Source organism: Mya arenaria, chromosome 5 (genome assembly GCF_026914265.1).
Source record: "Mya arenaria isolate MELC-2E11 chromosome 5, ASM2691426v1".
NCBI classification, from domain to species: Eukaryota; Metazoa; Mollusca; class Bivalvia; order Myida; family Myidae; genus Mya; species Mya arenaria.
The window spans coordinates 49,719,875-49,739,579 of record NC_069126.1 but is presented as its reverse complement, the minus strand read 5'-3'; the positions used below and the strand labels follow the sequence as shown (position 1 = coordinate 49,739,579).

The 19,705-nt window shown below is 37.1% G+C and overlaps 1 protein-coding gene across 1 annotated transcript in view; it reads right to left on the bottom strand.

Moving 5' to 3' along the window:
* Positions 1 to 6,915: 6,915 nt before the first annotated feature.
* Positions 6,916 to 19,705, bottom strand: part of LOC128234537 (uncharacterized protein NKAPD1-like) — a 33,652-nt gene continuing 20,862 nt past the window's right edge. Inside the window, exons 4-5 of the mRNA XM_052948803.1 lie at positions 9,307 to 9,411; positions 6,916 to 7,738 (exon numbers count right to left, since the gene is read on the bottom strand). Coding sequence (XP_052804763.1) covers positions 7,657 to 7,738; positions 9,307 to 9,411 — 187 coding nt within the window. The 3' untranslated portion in view covers positions 6,916 to 7,656. The remainder of the gene's footprint in view (positions 7,739 to 9,306; positions 9,412 to 19,705) is intronic.

Sequence of the window (19,705 nt, the reverse complement as noted above, 5' to 3'; positions counted from 1 at the left end):
CTCGAAATTTGGGGTTCAAAATTACTCATTTGGCAAATATGCCACAATACGGTGGGAATAAACTCCCCCTATGTAATCAAAATATGTTTCAAACAAACTTTGGGACGTGACGGGGTCAAGCCATTATTCAGCCGCTATAGGGCGCGGGCAGACCTTAATAAACTCAAAAACAACAACGACGGATCAGCAGCGTGGCGAATACGTGTTTTAGTTGTAACACACTTGACTGTCAATGTAGGAGTCGGAGGTTCGATTCACCGCCGCACAAATAAAAATATAAATCGTCTTCCGGGAGTGACAGTGCTATACACTGGTGCACGATAAAGAACCAGGATAGCTCTAACCAGGGTCACATTCTGTCTGTGCACTATGCTCGAAAAAATTAAACGGCTAACAATCTCATCGGAGCACTCTCCGAATGGGCAAGGCCCGAGTGCGGGTATAAATAAACTTACATTTACTTCGGATTAGCAGCTTGACTTTTGATGTCGGATAGCTCGGTTGAGTTTGAGAGCACCAGTAAATCTGAAAGATCTAGTAGTTCGACCTAACATCGATTATCGAGGTTTCAGTAGTTTGACCTTACAAATATAACAAGTTGGTTTAACGATTGATAGTTAATTGTTACCAAATATAGAAAACGTGAAGGCCCATGTAACTTAAACTGTCTGATAAATATACATGTGTTTGATTTACACGATTCGACGATACAAGAATACCTAATCTGTTAATGTATATCTCATTGTTCGTTGTGTTTCCACATCTCCCTGGCTTTGGAAGTTTACATTCACTTCGTAGGTCGTTACAATAAAAATAAGTAAACAGTAATAGCATGCTCATGAAGTCTTTATTATTATTAATTTAATATACAAATCAGTCTTTTAGAACAGCATATCTGCAGTAATTTGAAGATTGCAAAAAAAACAAAAAAACAATACGTATCGTTAACCCCTTATGGTACACACTTGAGTGGACAAAAGCAGTCACGTGGTGTTAATTTGAAACCGATAAAGTTATGTTTAACAAGAGGCCCGTGAGGGTCTATGCTCTACTGGCATGGCTCTAGTCATCTTGTAGTCATTTTCAATCCAGAGCGTGTATGTATGGGTAATATGTAACAAACATATAGTTAATTCACGTTTTGGGTTTGGATTACCTGAAAACGTTGCACGTTCAACATCTGTGGACAGAAAGTGTTGTTAACAGATTAGTTGCATGAACTATTTTAACATGTGCCAAGTAAAGGTCATCTGACGAAAAAAATGTGCTTTCAAAACTGTACTCATGGTCAAAATTTTATTTCTGTAGCTTTCAAAATAAATAAGTTGGATCAAAAGGCCAAAGTCATTATAGGACAACATTGATGCTCGTTTGCAAAACGGTACACATGGTCAAAATTCCAAAACAACCAATTGTGTTTAGATGGATGCTCGAACGACAGACACTTTGCCCAATAGAGCTAAAAATGGTCTTTGGCCTTTCAACAAAAACAAGGGAGAAAATTTCACAAAATCAACACCAGAACCAAAAAGCAAGTTGTCTCCCTTTAATCCTAGACTTGACTTTACATCTAAACTTGGCTAAAATAGACTTCGCTCATGTACATGTTAACTTGGCTAAAAATGGACTTCGCTCATGTAGACTTGGCTAAAAAAAGACTTAGCATTTTTAAAAACTTTCAAGGCCCATATCTAGGCATTCATGGGTGAATACGGCTGGTTTTCGAAATGAACCAAGTTCTGATGGATATCTTATTACTGTACAAGTTGCATCGAGATACAATCCAAACTGAAAACTGTATCGTGTTCACAAGCAATTGTTTACAGACGCACGCACAGACGCACATACGACATACACATTACCATCGCATAAGCTCTTCTGGCCTTTGGCCAGTAGAGCTAAAAAATATATATTTACAATTTGTTTTCATTTATGAGGTCTCTAGTTGATGACCCCAATTGATTTTGAGATCAGTAGGTCAAAGATCAAGGTCGCGGTGACCTTGAGGTGAAAACTCCCACAATTGTGGGACGTAATACTTGATATACTACTTGTTTATGACGAGTTGATAACCGCTATTGATATGGGGATCGGTAGGTCAAAGGTCAAGGTCACCTTGAGGTGAAAAAACGTTTTCCCGCTGAATAACTAAAATCAGTAGTTCAAAAGGTCAAGGTGACCTTGAGGCGAAAAAACTTTTTCCCCTTCAATTACTAAAGAACGCTTGCCCAAAGGAATTTTAAACTTGGTATGCCACTTTGTTATGATGACCCCTATTTTTGGATCAGCAGGTCAAAGGTTTACGTCGCGGTGACATTGAGGTGAAGAACACGGTTTCCGCTGAATAACTAAAGAATGCTTGCACCTAGGAATTTCATACTAAGCATGCTAGTTGGTCATGACTATAGTTGATAACCCCTATTTATTTTTGAATCAGCAGGCCAAAGGTTAACATCGCGGTGACCTTGAGGTGAAGAACACGGTTTCCGCTGGATAACTAAAAGAATGCTTGCACCTAGGTTCATACTGAGTATGCTAGTTGGTCATGACTAGTTAATAACCCCTATTGATTTTTGGATCAGAGGTTCAAAGGTCAAGGTTGCGTTATAGCTCGCAGTGACTGTTATGTAAAATCTCGATTTCTGCTCAAAATAAAGCTTGGACCCAGTCAAGAAAGTCTTGAAAGTCATACTTGGTTTGGCAGTTAATCATGATAAGTCATGTTGACCTTGAGGGAGAATGACAGGTTTCCGCTGAATAACTAAAGCACGCTTGAGCACATGTACTTAATTAATACTTGGTTTACTAGTTGGCCTTGATAAGTAGATCACCCCTAATTACTTAAAGGTCAGTAGGTCTCAGTCACAGTGACCTACAGGTGAATACACTAGTATGCAGGTTGGCCATGACCAGTAGATGGCCCATATGCTTACACATTTCCAGTCCAAAAGTACAAGTTTCATGTCCATCATTGATTAATTCTCAACTACGACCACACAATGGGGGGTGACAAATGCTTTTTCAAAAATGCAATCTCTAGTTTCTATACGAAAATAATCCATGGCGCCCTTCGATCCCTTTGCGTCAATGGTCTTTCTTATACATGTACTATATTGCCTATGTTGAAACAAAATACTTTGTGGACAAAGATATTAATGATATTAATGTTTTTGATTTATTTGTAATTGCCATGAAAATCAGGGAATATACTTTAAGTAATATAGCAAAAAGTTTTTATTGTTTTTCTCGTTTAACATATATAATGCACATTCCTTTTAAGTTAAATTATTGTTATTTTTTTTATTACTTCCATGTTCACTTTGTTTCACGAGAATGCCGGGAAATGGAGAATTTTCTATAATAAGATATGCTAGGAGAATAAAATTTTGGTGTAAAACTATTTCTACCGACAACATTATCACAAAAGAATAATATAGTGACATTTAAGGAAACCTTGATTGTCGTAACAACTGGGTCAATAAGATAAAATCTTTGATAGATATGTATGGTTTCTCATATGTGTGGTTAAATCCAAACCGACAACATTATCACAAAAGAATAATATAGTGACATTTAAGGAAACCCTGATTGTCGTAACAACTGGGTCAATAAGATAAAATCTTTGATCGATATGTATGGTTTCTCATATGTGTGGTTTAATCCAAACTCAGTTAAATTGAAAAACGTTCATAGAATGTGGATGTGTTTAAGCAATCATGGTATGAAGGGATAAGCAATAGTAATATACCTGGAGTATTTACCAAAGAAACTAAGAATGTCTTTGTTTAAGCGAAGATTTTCATCTCATGAACTGCATATACAGTGTGTGTATACCACGTGATATATTACGTCATATATGCTACGTTGGAATGCAACTTTTTGCTTAAAATAAAGACTTAAATCAAAGATAACTTTTCTTATACTGCACCATTTTAAATAAAACTAGAAGCGCAGCAATGCGACGAAACCAGGTTTTTGTTATGGGCAATCAGAAATTATAGCCAATTAATTTGTTGTATGACTTTATCTTTACTTTTATCAAAAAGAGACGTAACTGAAAATTACTGTTGGCGGAAACCATTTTTCTATTTTTAGTAATAGTGACCTTGACCTTAGCCCCTCCCCACTCAAAAGCAATTCCAAGATTGCTCTTCACATAAGCTACCAACACTAAGTTTCATCAATATCTATCAATGCTAACATATGTTATTGGGCAGAAACCATTTTTCTATTTTTAGTAACAGGCGACCTTGACCTTAGCCCCACCCCCTCAAAAGCAATCCCAAGCTAGCTCTGTACATAAGCTACCTACACACCAAGTTTCATCAATATCGGTCAATGCCATTTTTCTATTTTAAGTAACAGTGACCTTGACCTTAGCCCCTCCCCCCTCAATAGCAATCCTAAGCTAGCCCTGTACATAAGCTACCTACACACCAAGTTTCATCAATATATAGTGTTCCGTGGTATACTTCTTTTACACATGACATACCTCCTTTCATCAGTTAAATGAACATTTACTGGCTTGTTGTCCATCGCCGATTTGTTTTCAGCAGAGAAAAACCGGTGCATGTGCAAAGAGGGTACCGTTTCAGTAGATTTCCCAAAGAGGGTACCGATATGGATATGCACCGTGGTATTGTGAAAAGGTTTTTCAAAGTGTGTTAAGAAACTAAACTCGCAATCAAACTCTGGTAAAAGACCAAATGCGGGGCTCCGTAAGCGGCGTAGACTGCGCTATGTTTCATTTAAAATGGTGAAAAAATAGTGAAGTTATCTTTGTTTAATGTTTACTTCGAAGCAAAATATTGCCTTCGGACGTAGCATTTATGACGCAATTATCATGTGGTATGAACACACCGGCGCCGATATGGCCGAAAACAGATAGAGCCCAACGTTAGAGTACTGTTTGTAACTCTAATGATTTAGAAGATGAATATCATTTTATCACAATATGTCCTGTATATAATGACCTAAAAAAATGATTAAAAGATACATTATATTATAGAAACCCAAGTACGTACAAATTTAGCGAACTAATTTTATCAAATAACGTAAGCATAATAAGCAGCTTAGATAAATATATAAATCAAGCATTTATGTTAAGCCAATTCTATGTGGAACTACATTCTCCATTTTTTGATCTACTCGTATAAAAATGGAAAATAGGAAACCAAACTCACTGTTTACATCCATATTCCACTCATTGGCACTATAGCTAAAGACGCGTTGGAGCATTTTCAACACATAACAAAATGTTATGGCTCCAATGATTGCCCGCGGTGTTAAACTTCATATGAATTTGCTGGTCCTCAATGGCAACAACTATAACTCCTGCTATTGAGATAAACATCCTCTGTATCCCCAATGGTAACAACCATTACTCCTACTATTGAGTAAAGCATCCACTGTATCCTCCCCTAGTTGTTGCCATTGAGGACACAGACGATGTTTAACTCAATAGCAGGAGTTGCTGTTGGTACCATTGAGGATACTGAGGATTTTTATCTCAATAGCAGGAGTTATAGTTGTTGCCATTGGTGATACAGACGATGTTAAACTCAATAGCAGGAGTTGCTGCTGGTACCATTGGGGATATAGAGGATGTTTAACTCAATAGCAGGGTTGCTGCTAGTACCATTGGGGATATAGAGGATGTTTAACTCAATAGCAGGGTTTCTGCTAGTACCATTGGGGATATAGAGGATGTTTAACTCAATAGCAGGAGTTGTTGCTGGTACCATTATGGAAAGGGCAATAACTCTAAAAATATGGAAGCAAGAGTACCAGTTCTTGTGCACTGCATTTGTCCTCAATAAGATCCATCTACCTATTAAGTTTCAGGTTGATACCACTTATAGTTGATGAAATATGCCCCTGACCAAATTAAAGCTTGGAAATTTACAAAGGGCAATAACTCTAAACATATAGGTGCAAGAGATACGGTTCTTGTGCACTGCACTTGCACTTAATGATATCTATCTAGCTATGAAGTTTCAAGTTGATATCTCTTATATTCTTTAAGATATGCCCCAGACAAAACTTTAAGCATGAAAATTAACAAAGGGCAATTACTCTAAAACTAAGAAAGCAAGAGTTACTGTTATTGTGCACTGCACTTGCCCTCCATGAGCTCTATCTACATATGGAGTATCAAGTTGATAACTCTCATATTCAACAAGATACGACCCGGACAAAACTTTAAGCATGAAAATTAACAAAGGGCAATAACTCTAAAAATATGGAAGCAAAAGTAACATTTCTGTTGCAATGCATTTGCCCTCAATGAGATCTATATATGAAATTTCAAGTTGATTCCACTAATAGTTTACGAGATATGCCCCGGACAAGTGAAAACTGGATGCGGACACCGCCTGCTCAATAGCATGAGTTGTGGCTGGTATCTTTGAGGATACTGAGGATATTGTTGCTTGTGCAATTAAGGATAGTGAGGATGGTTTACTCAATTGTAGGAATAGTTGCTGACATATAATTAATGCATGATAATGGTTTGAATGCAAATCTTTAACAATACTGCCTATTGAATATTAAATAACTTTATAAGTTTACACAACGAGACAATGAATCTCTTGGCTGAAAAGAAATGTTAAAAGCAATGTATGTGTACATGTTTTCAAATCAATTCCCTTATTTTTTTCTGCATTGCAAAGATCACAATCTCAATTCAACCAGTACCAAATCACAGTAGTCACACATGTTGTTTGTCTGTGGTTGTTTGTCTAAGGATATTTGTCTGAGGTTGTTTGTCTGAGGTTATCTACCTGAGGTTGTTTGTCTAAGTTTGTTTGTCTAAGGATGTTTGTCTAAGGATGTTTGTCTGAGGTTATTTACCTGAGGTTGTTTGTCTAAGGTTGTTTGTCTTAGGCTGTTTGTCTGAGGTTGTTTGTCTAGGTTGTTTGTCTTAGCCGAGGTTGTTTGTCTGAGGTTATTTACCTGAGGTTGTTTGTCTAAGGTTGTTTGTTGTAGGTTGTTGTCTTAAGTTGTTTACCTGAGGTTGTTTGTCTAGGTCTGTGTATCAGAGGATGTTTGTCCGAGGATGTTTATCTGAGGTTTTTTGTCTGGGTCTATGTGTCTTAGGATGTTTATTTGAGGTTGTTTGTCTTAAGTTGTTTGTCTGAGGTTGTTTGTCTTAAGTTATCTGTCTAAGGTTGTTTGTCTTAAGTAATGTGTCTGAGGGTGTTTGTCTACAGTTGTATGTCTATGGTTAAAACATGGATAGATTGGATTATCCAACCAAGTGTCATTATGAAATTATCAAATATCATATATATATATATATCAACTGAAAAAAAGATTGGCAACAGAGCCTACTTGTTTTAGCTATCATGCCTTAATCGCAATCAACTATCTGAATCATTGCTTCTATACACTTTTGTTCTTTTATGTTTCTTTTTTCGGGACCCCTTTCTTTTCAATGTGAAATCTAAGTTACTTTTTGTCTGTTTATTGTCTGAATCTGATACTTTGTTTATTTTTTTCTTCCTTTTTTTCCCCTTGAATTTCGCTGTTGATTGAGCAAGAGTCTAAACAATGATCACCCCTGTCTCAGAGTCGCTGTCACTTTTACACTTTATGTGTTTTTTTTTCTTCTGTTTCCTTATCCTTTCTGTGTCACCGCATTCGCTATAACTGTCTTCAGTATGAGATCTGTCCAACACTTTTTGCTACTTTTATGCTTTCTCTTTTTCTATGCTTCTGTGATTTTGTCTTTTTGTGCCTGAAAGATGCATTGGGAAGAGCAAGGTATTTTATAGTTGATATTTTAAACTAAAACATTTCTTACATGAATACTTTTTGCAATCTTCCCCCAACGGAACAGAAACAATGGACATTTTATGGAAAACCTGTGGTGATAAGAGTAAAACCACACATTGCCAAATATCCATTTAGTAATTTCAAATAGCATTTTCAATACTGTCAGAAATATTTTATAACATTTTTGTTACTATCTCCATACAAAACTTGAGACATATCAGTGTGATGTGTGGCTGTTAGTGATGAAAGGTGTAAAGTCTATCAGTGTGATGTGTGGCCTGTCAGTGATGAGAAGGTGTGAGGCCTATCAGTGTGATGTGTGGCTCTCAGTGATAAGAAGTGTGAGGCCTATCAGTGTGATGTGTGGCTGTCAGTGATGAGAAGGTGTAAAGCCTATCAGTGTGATGTGTGGCTGTCAGTGATGAGGAGGGGTGAGGCCTATCAGTGTGATGTGTGGCTGTCAGTGATGAGAAGGTGTGAGGCCTATCAGTGTGATGTGTGGCTGTTAGTGAGAAGGTGTGAGGCCTATCAGTGTGATGTGAGGCTGTTAGTGATGAGAAGGTGTAAAGTCTATCAGTGTGATGTGTGGCTCTCAGTGATGAGGAGGTGTAAAGTCTATCAGTGTGATGTGTGGCTATCAGTGATGAGGAGGGGTGAGGCCTATCAGTGTGATGTGTGGCTGTCAGTGATGAGAAGGTGTAAAGCCTATCAGTGTGACATGTGGCTGTCAGTGATGAGGAGGGGTGAGGCCTATCAGTGTGATGTGTGGCTGTCAGTGATGAGAAGGTGTGAGGCCTATCAGTGTGATGTGGCTTGTTAGTGATGGAGAAGGTGTGAGGCCTTATCAGTGTGATGTGTGGCTGTTAGTGATGAGAAGGTGTAAAGTCTATCAGTGTGATGTGTGGCTCTCAGTGATGAGGAGGTGTGAGGCCAATCAGTGTGATGTGTGGCTGTCAGTGATGAGAAGGTGCGAGGCCTATTAGTGTGGTGTGTGGCTGTCAGTGATGAGGAGGTGTAAAGGCCTATCAGTGTGACATGTGGCTGTCAGTGATGAGAAGGTGTGAGGCCTATCAGTGTGATGTGTGGCTGTCAGTGATGAGAAGGTGTAAAGCCTATCAGTGTGATGTGTGGCTGTCAGTGATGAGGAGGTGTGAGGCCTATCAGTGTGATGTGTGGCTGTCTGTGATGAGAAGGTGTAAAGCCTATCAGTGTGATGTGTGGCCATTGGTGATGCGGAGGTGAGGCCTATCAGTGTGATGTGTGGCTGTTGGTGATGAGGAGGTGTGAGATCTATCAGTGTGATGTGTGGCTGTTGGTTATAAGTAAGTGTGAGATCTATCAGTGTGATGTTTGGCTGTTGTTAAGTGGTGGTGAGACCTTTCAGCGAGGTGTGTGGCTGTTGGTTATGAGTAGGTGTGAGATCTATCATTTGGTGTGTGGCTGTCAGTGAAAAGGAGGTGTGAGACCTATTACGTGTTGTGTGCGGCCATGGGTGATGAGAAGGGGCAAGTAGACTATAGAATAAGTTACCTTTCAGTGTGATGTGTGGCACGCAGTGTTGAGGAGGTGTGAGTGAGACTCCTGGAAGATCCAAACTGCTCCGGGTAAAGCTCCTTATACCCATTGTGTCCCCACCTGCATAAAAAGACTCTAACCTATAGAATATAGTTTACTGTGTCTGTCATATAAAACTAATTAACATTTAGTAACATATATCTACATCCCCATCGTAAATCGACATAGTAAGAACTGCGAGGGCCATTCAAAACATATCTTTCTTTATTAAGTAACAGTGACCTTGACCTTGGCCCTAGTGGCCCAAAATTCAATCCCATGGAAGTCCTCAAAAAATACTTTTTACACACCAATGAAAATGGTAACAATATGTCCATTTTAACTAAAGTTATTCAGAAACCAAACAATTATCTATTTTTAGTTTCAGTGCTTTTGACCTAGACCCTTAGGGCTAAAGGTGTGACCCCAGGAAAGGTCTCCATAAACTCTTCCTATATAAATCAAGTTTGGCCGATATATTTCATATTTGTTTTCAAAGCTGTACATTTGATCCAAATTTTAAAACTGTAGCTTCAAAAATAAGATGTCAAAAAGGTACAATAAAGGTAATCCACAGCATTGATATTTGTTTTCAAAACTGTACACATTGTCAAAATGTTATAGCTGCACCTTAAAAAAATTGAAGTAGGTCAAAAAGTCACAGTCAAGGTCATACGAAGATAATATTGATATTTGTTGCCAAAACTCTAGACATGATTCAAATTTCATTGCTGTAGCTTCATAAATAAGAAAGTAGGCAGCCTCAGTCAAGGTCATTCAACCACAACATTGGGCGTTTTTATTGATACCAAACCAGTTTAAGTTTGGTTTCAATGGTTTCAGCAGATTCGAAACCAGTTTTGATAATTTTGCTTGAAGTAACAAATACTTGCATTTGTGAACAGTTTTAACAAAATGGCGGAGCATACAAACTGATATATAAACACACGCTTATTAATAGTACCTTTTTCATTTAGCTCATTTGCCAATTGTAAGGCATTATTATCAAAAAACATTGAGTTTCAACAAACGTGGTTGATCAATTACCGCCATGTTGTTTTCAAAGTAAACTAGTTTTCGGATGGAATGAACTGATGAACCCGATGAAACAACAAACACAAAAAAGCCCAGAATTGTTAACATGGTCAAAATTTCTTCGCTGTAGTTTCAAAAATAAGACAGTAGGTCAAAAAGGGTGGGACCAAATTTTACCCAATGGGCGTAATTTGCTCAATCTTGGTAGAGGACCACTATATGATGCTCATAACATATTATTAAAGGTCTGGGCTCTGAGGTGTCAGATGCGAAGATTTTCGATAAGTCCACAGAAAATCTCATGCCATAGCCAGTTTTGACCCCAGAGGCATAATTTGATTTTCACAAGCAAATGTGTAAGACACAGGAACGACGGACAGTGCACCATCCATTAAAATATATAACTACTATAAATTATGAGGATTTGATAAAAATACTTATGATAAGCCTACAATAACATTGTCTCAATTCTAATCCAACACACCATGGCTTCCCATCTATGAGTGTGAGTTAGTCTTGTTTATATATGGTATATTCAATAACCACGAAAAAGATAAGATTCTACAATTACAATGGTCTACATGACTTGTAAGTTCAATGGAAAAGTTTGATCATTTAATTCATCATTGAGTAAAAATGAAATTCTTACAGAAAATAAAGAGATATAATATTTCCTAACACATTTAACCTATGAAAAAAACAATTATTACCTTAAAAGTGACTAATTTGAAGAATTAAACAAGAGCTGTCACAGAGACAGCGCGCTCGACTATTCCGCCGTTTTTCAGTGTAAGGATTGAAAAGTTTTGGCGAAACATGCATGGATCACTGTTAGATTAGATTTCAATGCAATACATAATGTGCTGAGATATTAACATAAATGGGTGTACATGGGTGAAAGTTGAAATTTTGAAAAACCTGAAAGATTTTGCTGGGGGCCCTGCGGCCCCCGGTGGGTCCAGGGCAAAGCCCTGGCAGGGGGTCCAGGGGGCCGGAGGCTCCCGGAAGCTCCTGATATTTAAGAATTTTAAGGGAATAAAATGCCATTCCAGAATATAAATTGACTATGAAATAAAAATGAAGCCTGACTTAAATTACTTTAATGTATGGCTAAATAATATTTTCTACACTATTAAAAAGAAAAAATATTAATATAAGAAAATGATACCATTAATGAATTTTATTCCTAAACTGATTAGTTTGGTAGGAAATGTATCAACAAGCATAAATTGTACATAATTTATAACTGTCATACATAGACACAATCATTACAATAAGAGTGAACCTATTATATACTAAATTTAAGCAACTTGTGAATCCTTTAAATTTTGATATGATAACATAACACACGAGTCACAAATAAATATAAAGTAGAATTTCTTCATTTATTTATAATAATTAAGACTTGGACCAAACAAACTTATATATTTCAAACTGATGCTTTTGTCAACACTCTTTTAACAACTATTAATCAACCAGTTTGAAGCTTTTCCACTTATTCTGACTGTTGGTACCACTTTCATTTTTCATTTTCATTTTAAGCACGGTCTGTTTGGCCAGTCTGTGTAATTTTGCAACCCTTTTTGCTTTTTTTCAGTTTTGAGAAGCTGCAGGGAAGCATTCAGTTTTTCCTACATATTCTTCTGCTTAAGCAGCTTCATTTTTCCCTAAAAATGCTCTGTATCCACTGTAAGCATTTATAGATGCACATTTCATCCATGCATCAACTTTCATAGTGGTGCTTTTTTTCATTTTTCTTCATAAGTGTTGTCTTTATGGTGGCAATAGCCTCATAATTTTCAACTGTAAGGCATGCTATGTCCTTCTCGACAATGTCATCTATGATGTTGAACCTAGATTCAACCAATGGCCAGCTATAAATATTGTAAAAAATGACAAAGCCAGTCTTTTCAATACTGGATATCTTGTTGTTGAAGCTCTCAAGTTTAAAAACCTTCCCCAGGACCCTTCATCCACGTTTTTTCTGACGCCTCCATGTCTTTAATCAGAGTTTTGGCAAGGTTCAATGATAAACAGTATTCACTAATGAATGCTGTTGTGATTGACCTGATATTTGCAACCCGATCTTGGATAGACTCAGTCCGCTTTGATGCTTTGGAGGACCCAGGAAGAACCTGAAATTATTTGATTATTTTTGTTTACCAGATTTAATACATGTATGTTTACATGATAAGTGTCATGTCAGTCATTTGAGACCTTTACTTTCACCACTCAGAGCAATTGTCAGGAAATGGCTTTTAAAATGATTGCTGTAAGTGAAATGCAATGATTCAAAAATATAAAAAAATAGGAAAATTTTATTCACCACAACAAACTATAACTAATAAATTTTATTTACCTGATTGGTTTTTACACATGATTTCTTCACCAAATGATAACGATCCGCAGAGAGATATCCCCATCCATCACCGTTTTTGTCAACCTCAGACAAACATTCCCACCTCCATTTTTTTTAATTCCTTTTCTAAGTCCTTTGTATTATATCCCGCTAGCAAAAACTTAATTTTCAGAACTATTTTGTTTTATCAACAATCGTCTGCATTGAATGACAGTTGCTAATAATAACTATGTCGGCCATATTTATGTGCGGTCCTCAAGTAGTAAAAGACACGCTATTTCATTGGAGGGCTTAATTGAGTAAGCCAATCAAAAGTATCCTTTCACACGAATGACGTATCTATAGGGTTTTCTTGACCTCGTTTGTCTGAATTACGGCGAATCCCAATGAATGTGGATCGCATTCGGAGTCTGTTTGGCTGTAATCGAACAAAAAGATCGGTTATCTCCATAAATGAAACAAGAGGCCCAAAAGGGCCTATGCTCTACTGGCATGGCTTTTGTGGTCATATCAATCCAGAGCATGTATATATGGGTAAAAGGCAACAGACATATACTTTATGTTTTGTGTTTGGGTTACCTGAAAACGTAGCACGTTCAACATCTGAGCCCAGAAAGTATTGTAAGCAGATTAGTTGCATGAACTATTTTAATATGTGCCAAGTAAAAGTCATCTGACAAAAAAAAAAATGCTTTCAAAACTGTACTCATAGTAAAAATTTCTGTAGTTTTAAAAGTTAAAAAAGTTGGTCAAAGGTCAAAGTCAAGGCATCCTAGGACAACAAAGTCAAGGGCATCCTAGGACAACATTGATCAATTTGAACAAATATTCACAATCAATTGTGCTTAGATGGATGCACGAACACACAAAAAGATTTTCAAACCTTTCCAGATTTATGTTTACCAAACCTGTGAACCCTGGGTGTGGCCAGTAATGACACCAGGTGCATAACTTAAACATTCACAACCAATTTTGTTAAGATGAATGCGCAAACTACAGAACTTAAAGCTAAAAAATGGCCTTTGGGCTTTCAACAAGAACAAGGCAAAGTAATTCACAAAATCAACTGCAGAAGCAAAAAGCAAATTGTCTCTCAAAATCCTAGACTTGCAAATTGTCTCCCTTAACTCTAGACTTGAATTTACATGTACCGGTACATGTAAACTTGGCTAAAATAGAATTCGCTCATGCAGACCTGGCTAAAAATAGAAAGCATTTCTTTAAAACTTTCATGGCCCATAATCTAGGCATGCATGGGCGGATCTGGCTGGTTTTCGAAAGGAACCGAGCTCTAATGGATATGAACTGTATTGTGTTCACAAGCAATTGTTTACAGACGCACGAACGCATGACCACACGGATGCACATACTACGTACACATTACCATCGCATAAGCTCTTCTGGCCTTTGGCGAGTAGAGCTAATAAAAACAAGCACTTGCTCAAGCGGTCACCTGCTGGATCGCAAAAATGGAGGTTGTGAAATCGGACTTATTGTTGACCTCTGCAAAATATGATCGAAATTCGACGGTGGAGTTGGGTCATACCCCCTAACCCCCTCTGAAAATCTCAACAGTTTTACACAATTTGGACAAACGACCCCTCTGGATCAGGAAAATCCGGCAATTGCCGGAAAACTTTCACCTATGCATGTATGCAAAATTTTAACCAGAATTTTTAAGTCTAATAATAAAGGGCCTTTATTTGCAAAATTCAGTTATCTAACTTGGTTATTCAATTAGGTTGGGTGGTCGAATACCATTGTATAAAGTCTCAATGCAATACATCAAGTAGTTGCTGGGATATTATCCTCTGTGTGCTAACATGCAAGACCTCAACCAGAATTTCTAAGTCGCATTATAAAGGGGCAAAAAGTATATAAAATAAAAGATAGTTACCTAACTTGATTAAATAAGAAGGTAAATGGTTGGGAGCCTGTGTGTAAAGTTTCAATGCAATACATGATGTATTCGCCGAGGTATTGACTTAAAAGTAGTTACACGCAAAACCTTTACCAGAATTTCTATATCGAATATAAAATGGGGCCATTATTTGAATTTAATGCAAACTAGAGTTTTCTTACTTGGTTATTTCAGTAGATTAGATGGTTAAGTACCATTGTATAAAGTCTCAATGCAATACATCAAGTAGTTGCTGAGATATTAACCTATGTGTGCTTACATGCAAAACCTTAACCAGAATTTCTAAGTCACATAACAAAGGCCCATAATTTGCATTAGATTAAAAAAAGTGTTATCTTACTTCATTAATTTAGGAGGTAAGATAGTTGGGAATACATATTTAGAGTTTCAATGCAATAGATGATATCTTTGTGAGATATTGACTTAAATGTGGTTACATGCAAAACCTTAACGAGAATTTCTAAGTTGAATAATAAAGGGCAATTATTTTGCATTAAATGCAAACTAGAGTTATCTAACTTGGTTAATAAAGTAGATTGGATGGTTGAGTACCATTGTATAAAGTCTCAATGCAATACCTCAAGTAGTTGCTGAGATATTAACCTATGTGTGCTTGAACGCAAAACCTTAACCAAGGTGTGACGCCAACGCCAACACTTGGGTGAGTAGTATAGCTCTCCATATTCTTCGAATAGTCGAGCTAAAAATATAACTTATAATCCCTTATTACTAAAAATAGAACAAGAGCTGTCACAGAGCCAGCGGGCTCCACTATTCTGCCGCTTTTCAGTGTAAGGATTGAAAAGTTTTGGGGAAAGATGCATGGTTTCAATGCAATACATGATGTGCTGAGATATTAACATATATGTGGTAACATGCAAAATTTTAACCAGAATTTTTAAGTCCAATAATAAAGGGCCGTTATTTGCAATATACAGTTATCTAACTTGGTTATTCAATTAGGTTGGGTGGTTGAATACCATTGTCTAAAGACTCAATGCAATACATCAATGGACTTTGAAATTATCTGAGATGGTACGCAAACTTTAACGTAAATTCTAAGTCGAAAAAGGGGCATAATTCTGACAAAAGGCTTGATAGAGTTACCTCCTCCTGTGTACAGGCTGGGGGCATGATGGTGAACAAGAGTGCGAAGTTTCAAAGCCAGATTACAATTGAATTGGAAAATATTTGAGGTGGTACGCAAACTTTAACGTAAAATTTAAGTAAAACTAGAAATGTGTCCATAGGACACGGATGCCCCCACTTCGATTTTTTGTCACAGAAAATAAGCCATAATGATTATTCAGGATAATCTGCACATATAGGATAAGTTGAGTTGAGTTGGGTTTTACGGCATCGCAAGACTGTATAGGTTATATGGCGCCATTCAGGCAGGAAAAAACTTGTTGGATCCACATTGGACACATACTTTTCAAGAATTAGATTGGAAACATATATTTTTGAAGTATTTTTGGCAAAAAAGGGCCGTAACTCCTAAATGACTAAAGCGATTTCCATGACTATCGAACTTGATCAAGATATTATGGTCACAAACATGTGTTTAAAGTTTGGTGAGGATTGGACAAACAGTTTTCAAGAATTAGATTGGAAACATATATTTTTGAAGTATTTTTGGCAAAAAAGGGCCGTAACTCCTAAATGACTAAAGCGATTTCCATGACTATCGAACTTGATCAAGATATTATGGTCACAAACATGTGTTTAAAGTTTGGTGAGGATTGGACAAACGGTTTTCAAGAATTAGATCGGAAACAATCTTCGGGACGTACGTACGTACGTACAGACAGACAGACAGACGTACGTACGGACAAGGGCAACCCTATATGCCGCCACTTTGTGGGGGCATAAAAAGGAGCATAATTCTGTCAAAAGGCTTGATAGAGTTACCTCCTCCTGTGTACAGGCTGGGGGCATGATGGTGAACAAGAGTGCGAAGTTTCAAAGCCAGATTACAATTGAATTGGAAAATATTTGAGGTGGTACGCAAACTTTAACATAAATTCTAAGTCTAAAAAAGGGGCAAAATTCTGTCAAAATGCTTGATACAGTGACCTCCTCCTGTGTACAGATTGGTGGCCTGATGGTGAACAAGTGTGCGAAGTTTCAAAGCCAGATGTCAATGGACTTTGAAAATATTTGAGGTGGTACGCAAACTTTAACGTAAAATTTAAGTCAAAAAAGGAGCATAATTCTGTCAAAAGGCTTGATAGAGTTACCTCCTCCTGTGTACAGGCTGGGGGCATGATGGTGAACAAGAGTGCAAAGTTTCAAAGCCAGATTACAATTGAATTGGAAAATATTTGAGGTGGTACGCAAACTTTAACGTAAATTCTAAGTCTAAAAAAGGGGCAAAATTCTGTCAAAATGCTTGATACAGTGACCTCCTCCTGTGTACAGGTTGGTGGCCTGATGTTGAATAAGCGTGAAAAGTTTCAAAGCCAGATGTCAATGGACTTTGAAAATATTTGAGGTGGTACGCAAACTTTAACATAAAATTTAAGTAAAAAAAGGAGCATAATTCTGTCAAAAGGTTTGATAGAGTTACCTCCTCCTGTAAACAGGTTGGGGGCATGTTGGTGAACAAGCGTGCAAAGTTTCAAAGCCAGATCACAATTGAATTGGAGAATATTTGAGGTGGTACGCAAATTTTAACATACGGTAAATTCTAAGTAAAAAAGGGGCATAATTCTGTCAAAAGGCTTGATACAGTGACCTCCTCCTGTGTACAGGTTGGGGGCATGATGGTGAATAAGCGTGAAAAGTTTCAAAGCCAGGTGTCAATGGACTTTGAAAATATTTGAGGTGGTACGCAAACTTTAACATAAATTTTAAGTAAAAAAAGCCAGGTGTCAATGGACTTTGAAAATATTTGAGGTGGTACGCAAACTTTAACATAAATTTTAAGTCAAAAAAGGGGCATAATTCTGTCAAAAGGCTTGATACAGTGACTTCCTCCTGTGTACAGGTTTGGGGCATGATGGTGAATAAGCGTGAAAAGTTTCAAAGCCAGGTGTCAATGAACTTTGAAAATATTTGAGGTGGTACGCAATTTTAACGTAAATTTTAAGTCGAAAAAGGAGCATAATTTTGTCAAAATGCTTGATAGAGTTACCTCCTCCTGTGTTCAGGTTGGGGGCATAATGGTGAACAAGTGAGAAATTTTCAAAGCCATATGTCAATGGACTTTGAAAATATGTGAGGTGGTACGCAAACTTTAACATAAGTGGTTACGCCGACGCCGATGCTCAGGTGACTAGGTGGCCATTTTGTAGTTGTTGTTGGTGTTGTGGTTGTTGATCAATCATGACCCCTTGTTGTATTTTTGTAGATCACCCAAGGAAGCTTCCTGTAAAGTTTCATTGAATTTGGAGTGGTAGTTTCAGAGGAGATGTTTCTTAAAGCAAAACAGGAAGTAAGCCATTTTGTTGTTGTTGCTGTTGTTGTTGATCAATCATGACCCCTTTTGTATTTTTGTTGAGGGTCACCCAAGGAAGCTTCCTGTAAAGTTTCATTGAATTTGAACTGTTAGTTTCAGAGGAGATGTTTCTTAAAGCAAAACAGGAAGTTGGCCATTTTGTTGTTGTTGTTAATCAATCATGACCACTTGTTGTATTTTTGTAGAGCGTCACCCAAGAAAGCTTCCTGTAAAGTTTCATTGAATTTGGAATGGTAGTTTCAGAGGAGATGTTTCTTAAAGCAAAACAGAAAGTAAGCCATTGTGTTGTTGTTGCTGTTATTGTTGTTGTTGATCAATCGTGACCCCTTGTCGTATTTTGGTAGAGGGTCACCCAAGGAAGCTTCCTGTAAAGTTTCATTGAATTTGGCCCGGTAGTTTCAGAGGAGATTTTTTTAAGCAATTGTTGACGGATTGACGGACTGACAGACGGACGCCGGACAAAGACCGATCACCATAGCTCACCTTGAGCACTTCGTGCTCTGGTGAGCTAATAACACTAATCATTTTTCCATTTTTAGTAACATTGACCATGACTCTCGGTGCCCCAAACAAAATCCCATGAAAATTCTCTCCATTTCTATTTTTTTTCTGTAACAATGACCTTGAGCTTGACCCCAGGGGCCTTAAATGCAATCCCACAAAAGGTCTCCATAAAATCATCCTATATGTCAAACCTTACTAAAATGATTTAATGCCATATCCTTTCCGCTACCATAGCCGCCTAATGCAGACCCTAAATACAGGTGTCTCCATTACCTCTATCATACACCGGCGAACTACCGCAGCAGTGTAAACCGTACTCAAATTTTCGGCTTCTAATTACCGCTATCGTACAGCGTGGGAATACCGCTTATTTTTATAATCTTGTACATAATTTGCTAAAAGCAGAGACTTAAATCTCCCAATTAAAATGCGTTAGCAAATAGGTGAAATGTTTATCAATTTTGAAACAGTACTAATTTCTAACACAATTAAAGAAATTAATAAGAAACATTATATAGTACATAAAATTATATAATATAACAGCCTTATTAATCAAGTTTGCATTTCACGAATTATTGACATATACATTATCCCTAACTAGGTAATGTTCTAATGAAAATGTACATTTTTCCTTTTACTTAAACCCTTTTATAGACTAATTAATACAATAAAATGCATTTTATTGGTTTTATTATGTAATGGCATTTAAAATATTCACTTATAAATAAAAATGACATATCGGCATCACTACGCTCTGGTTGACTTCGGAAAAATACAAAACTCTCATTAATACACTACGGATATGATGAATTTTGAACAAATGTAGGAATAACCGTAGACGTGTGTTGTAGTAATTTAATTGAAGTCCATCATCAGTTGGTAAACGCACATACAAAACAGCGCAATGGTTATCCTGTGATGTGTACATTGTGGTAATTTTCATCTTCGGTATTGGCTACCAATTAATGTTTATAAAACTGCTTCTTTTAACAATTTGTTAAGTACATAAAGGATAATATTATGCATTAATACACTCTGGTAGTTCTAGTACAAACATTTCATGTCTATGTATTTCAAAATTGCCGGAGACGTTTAA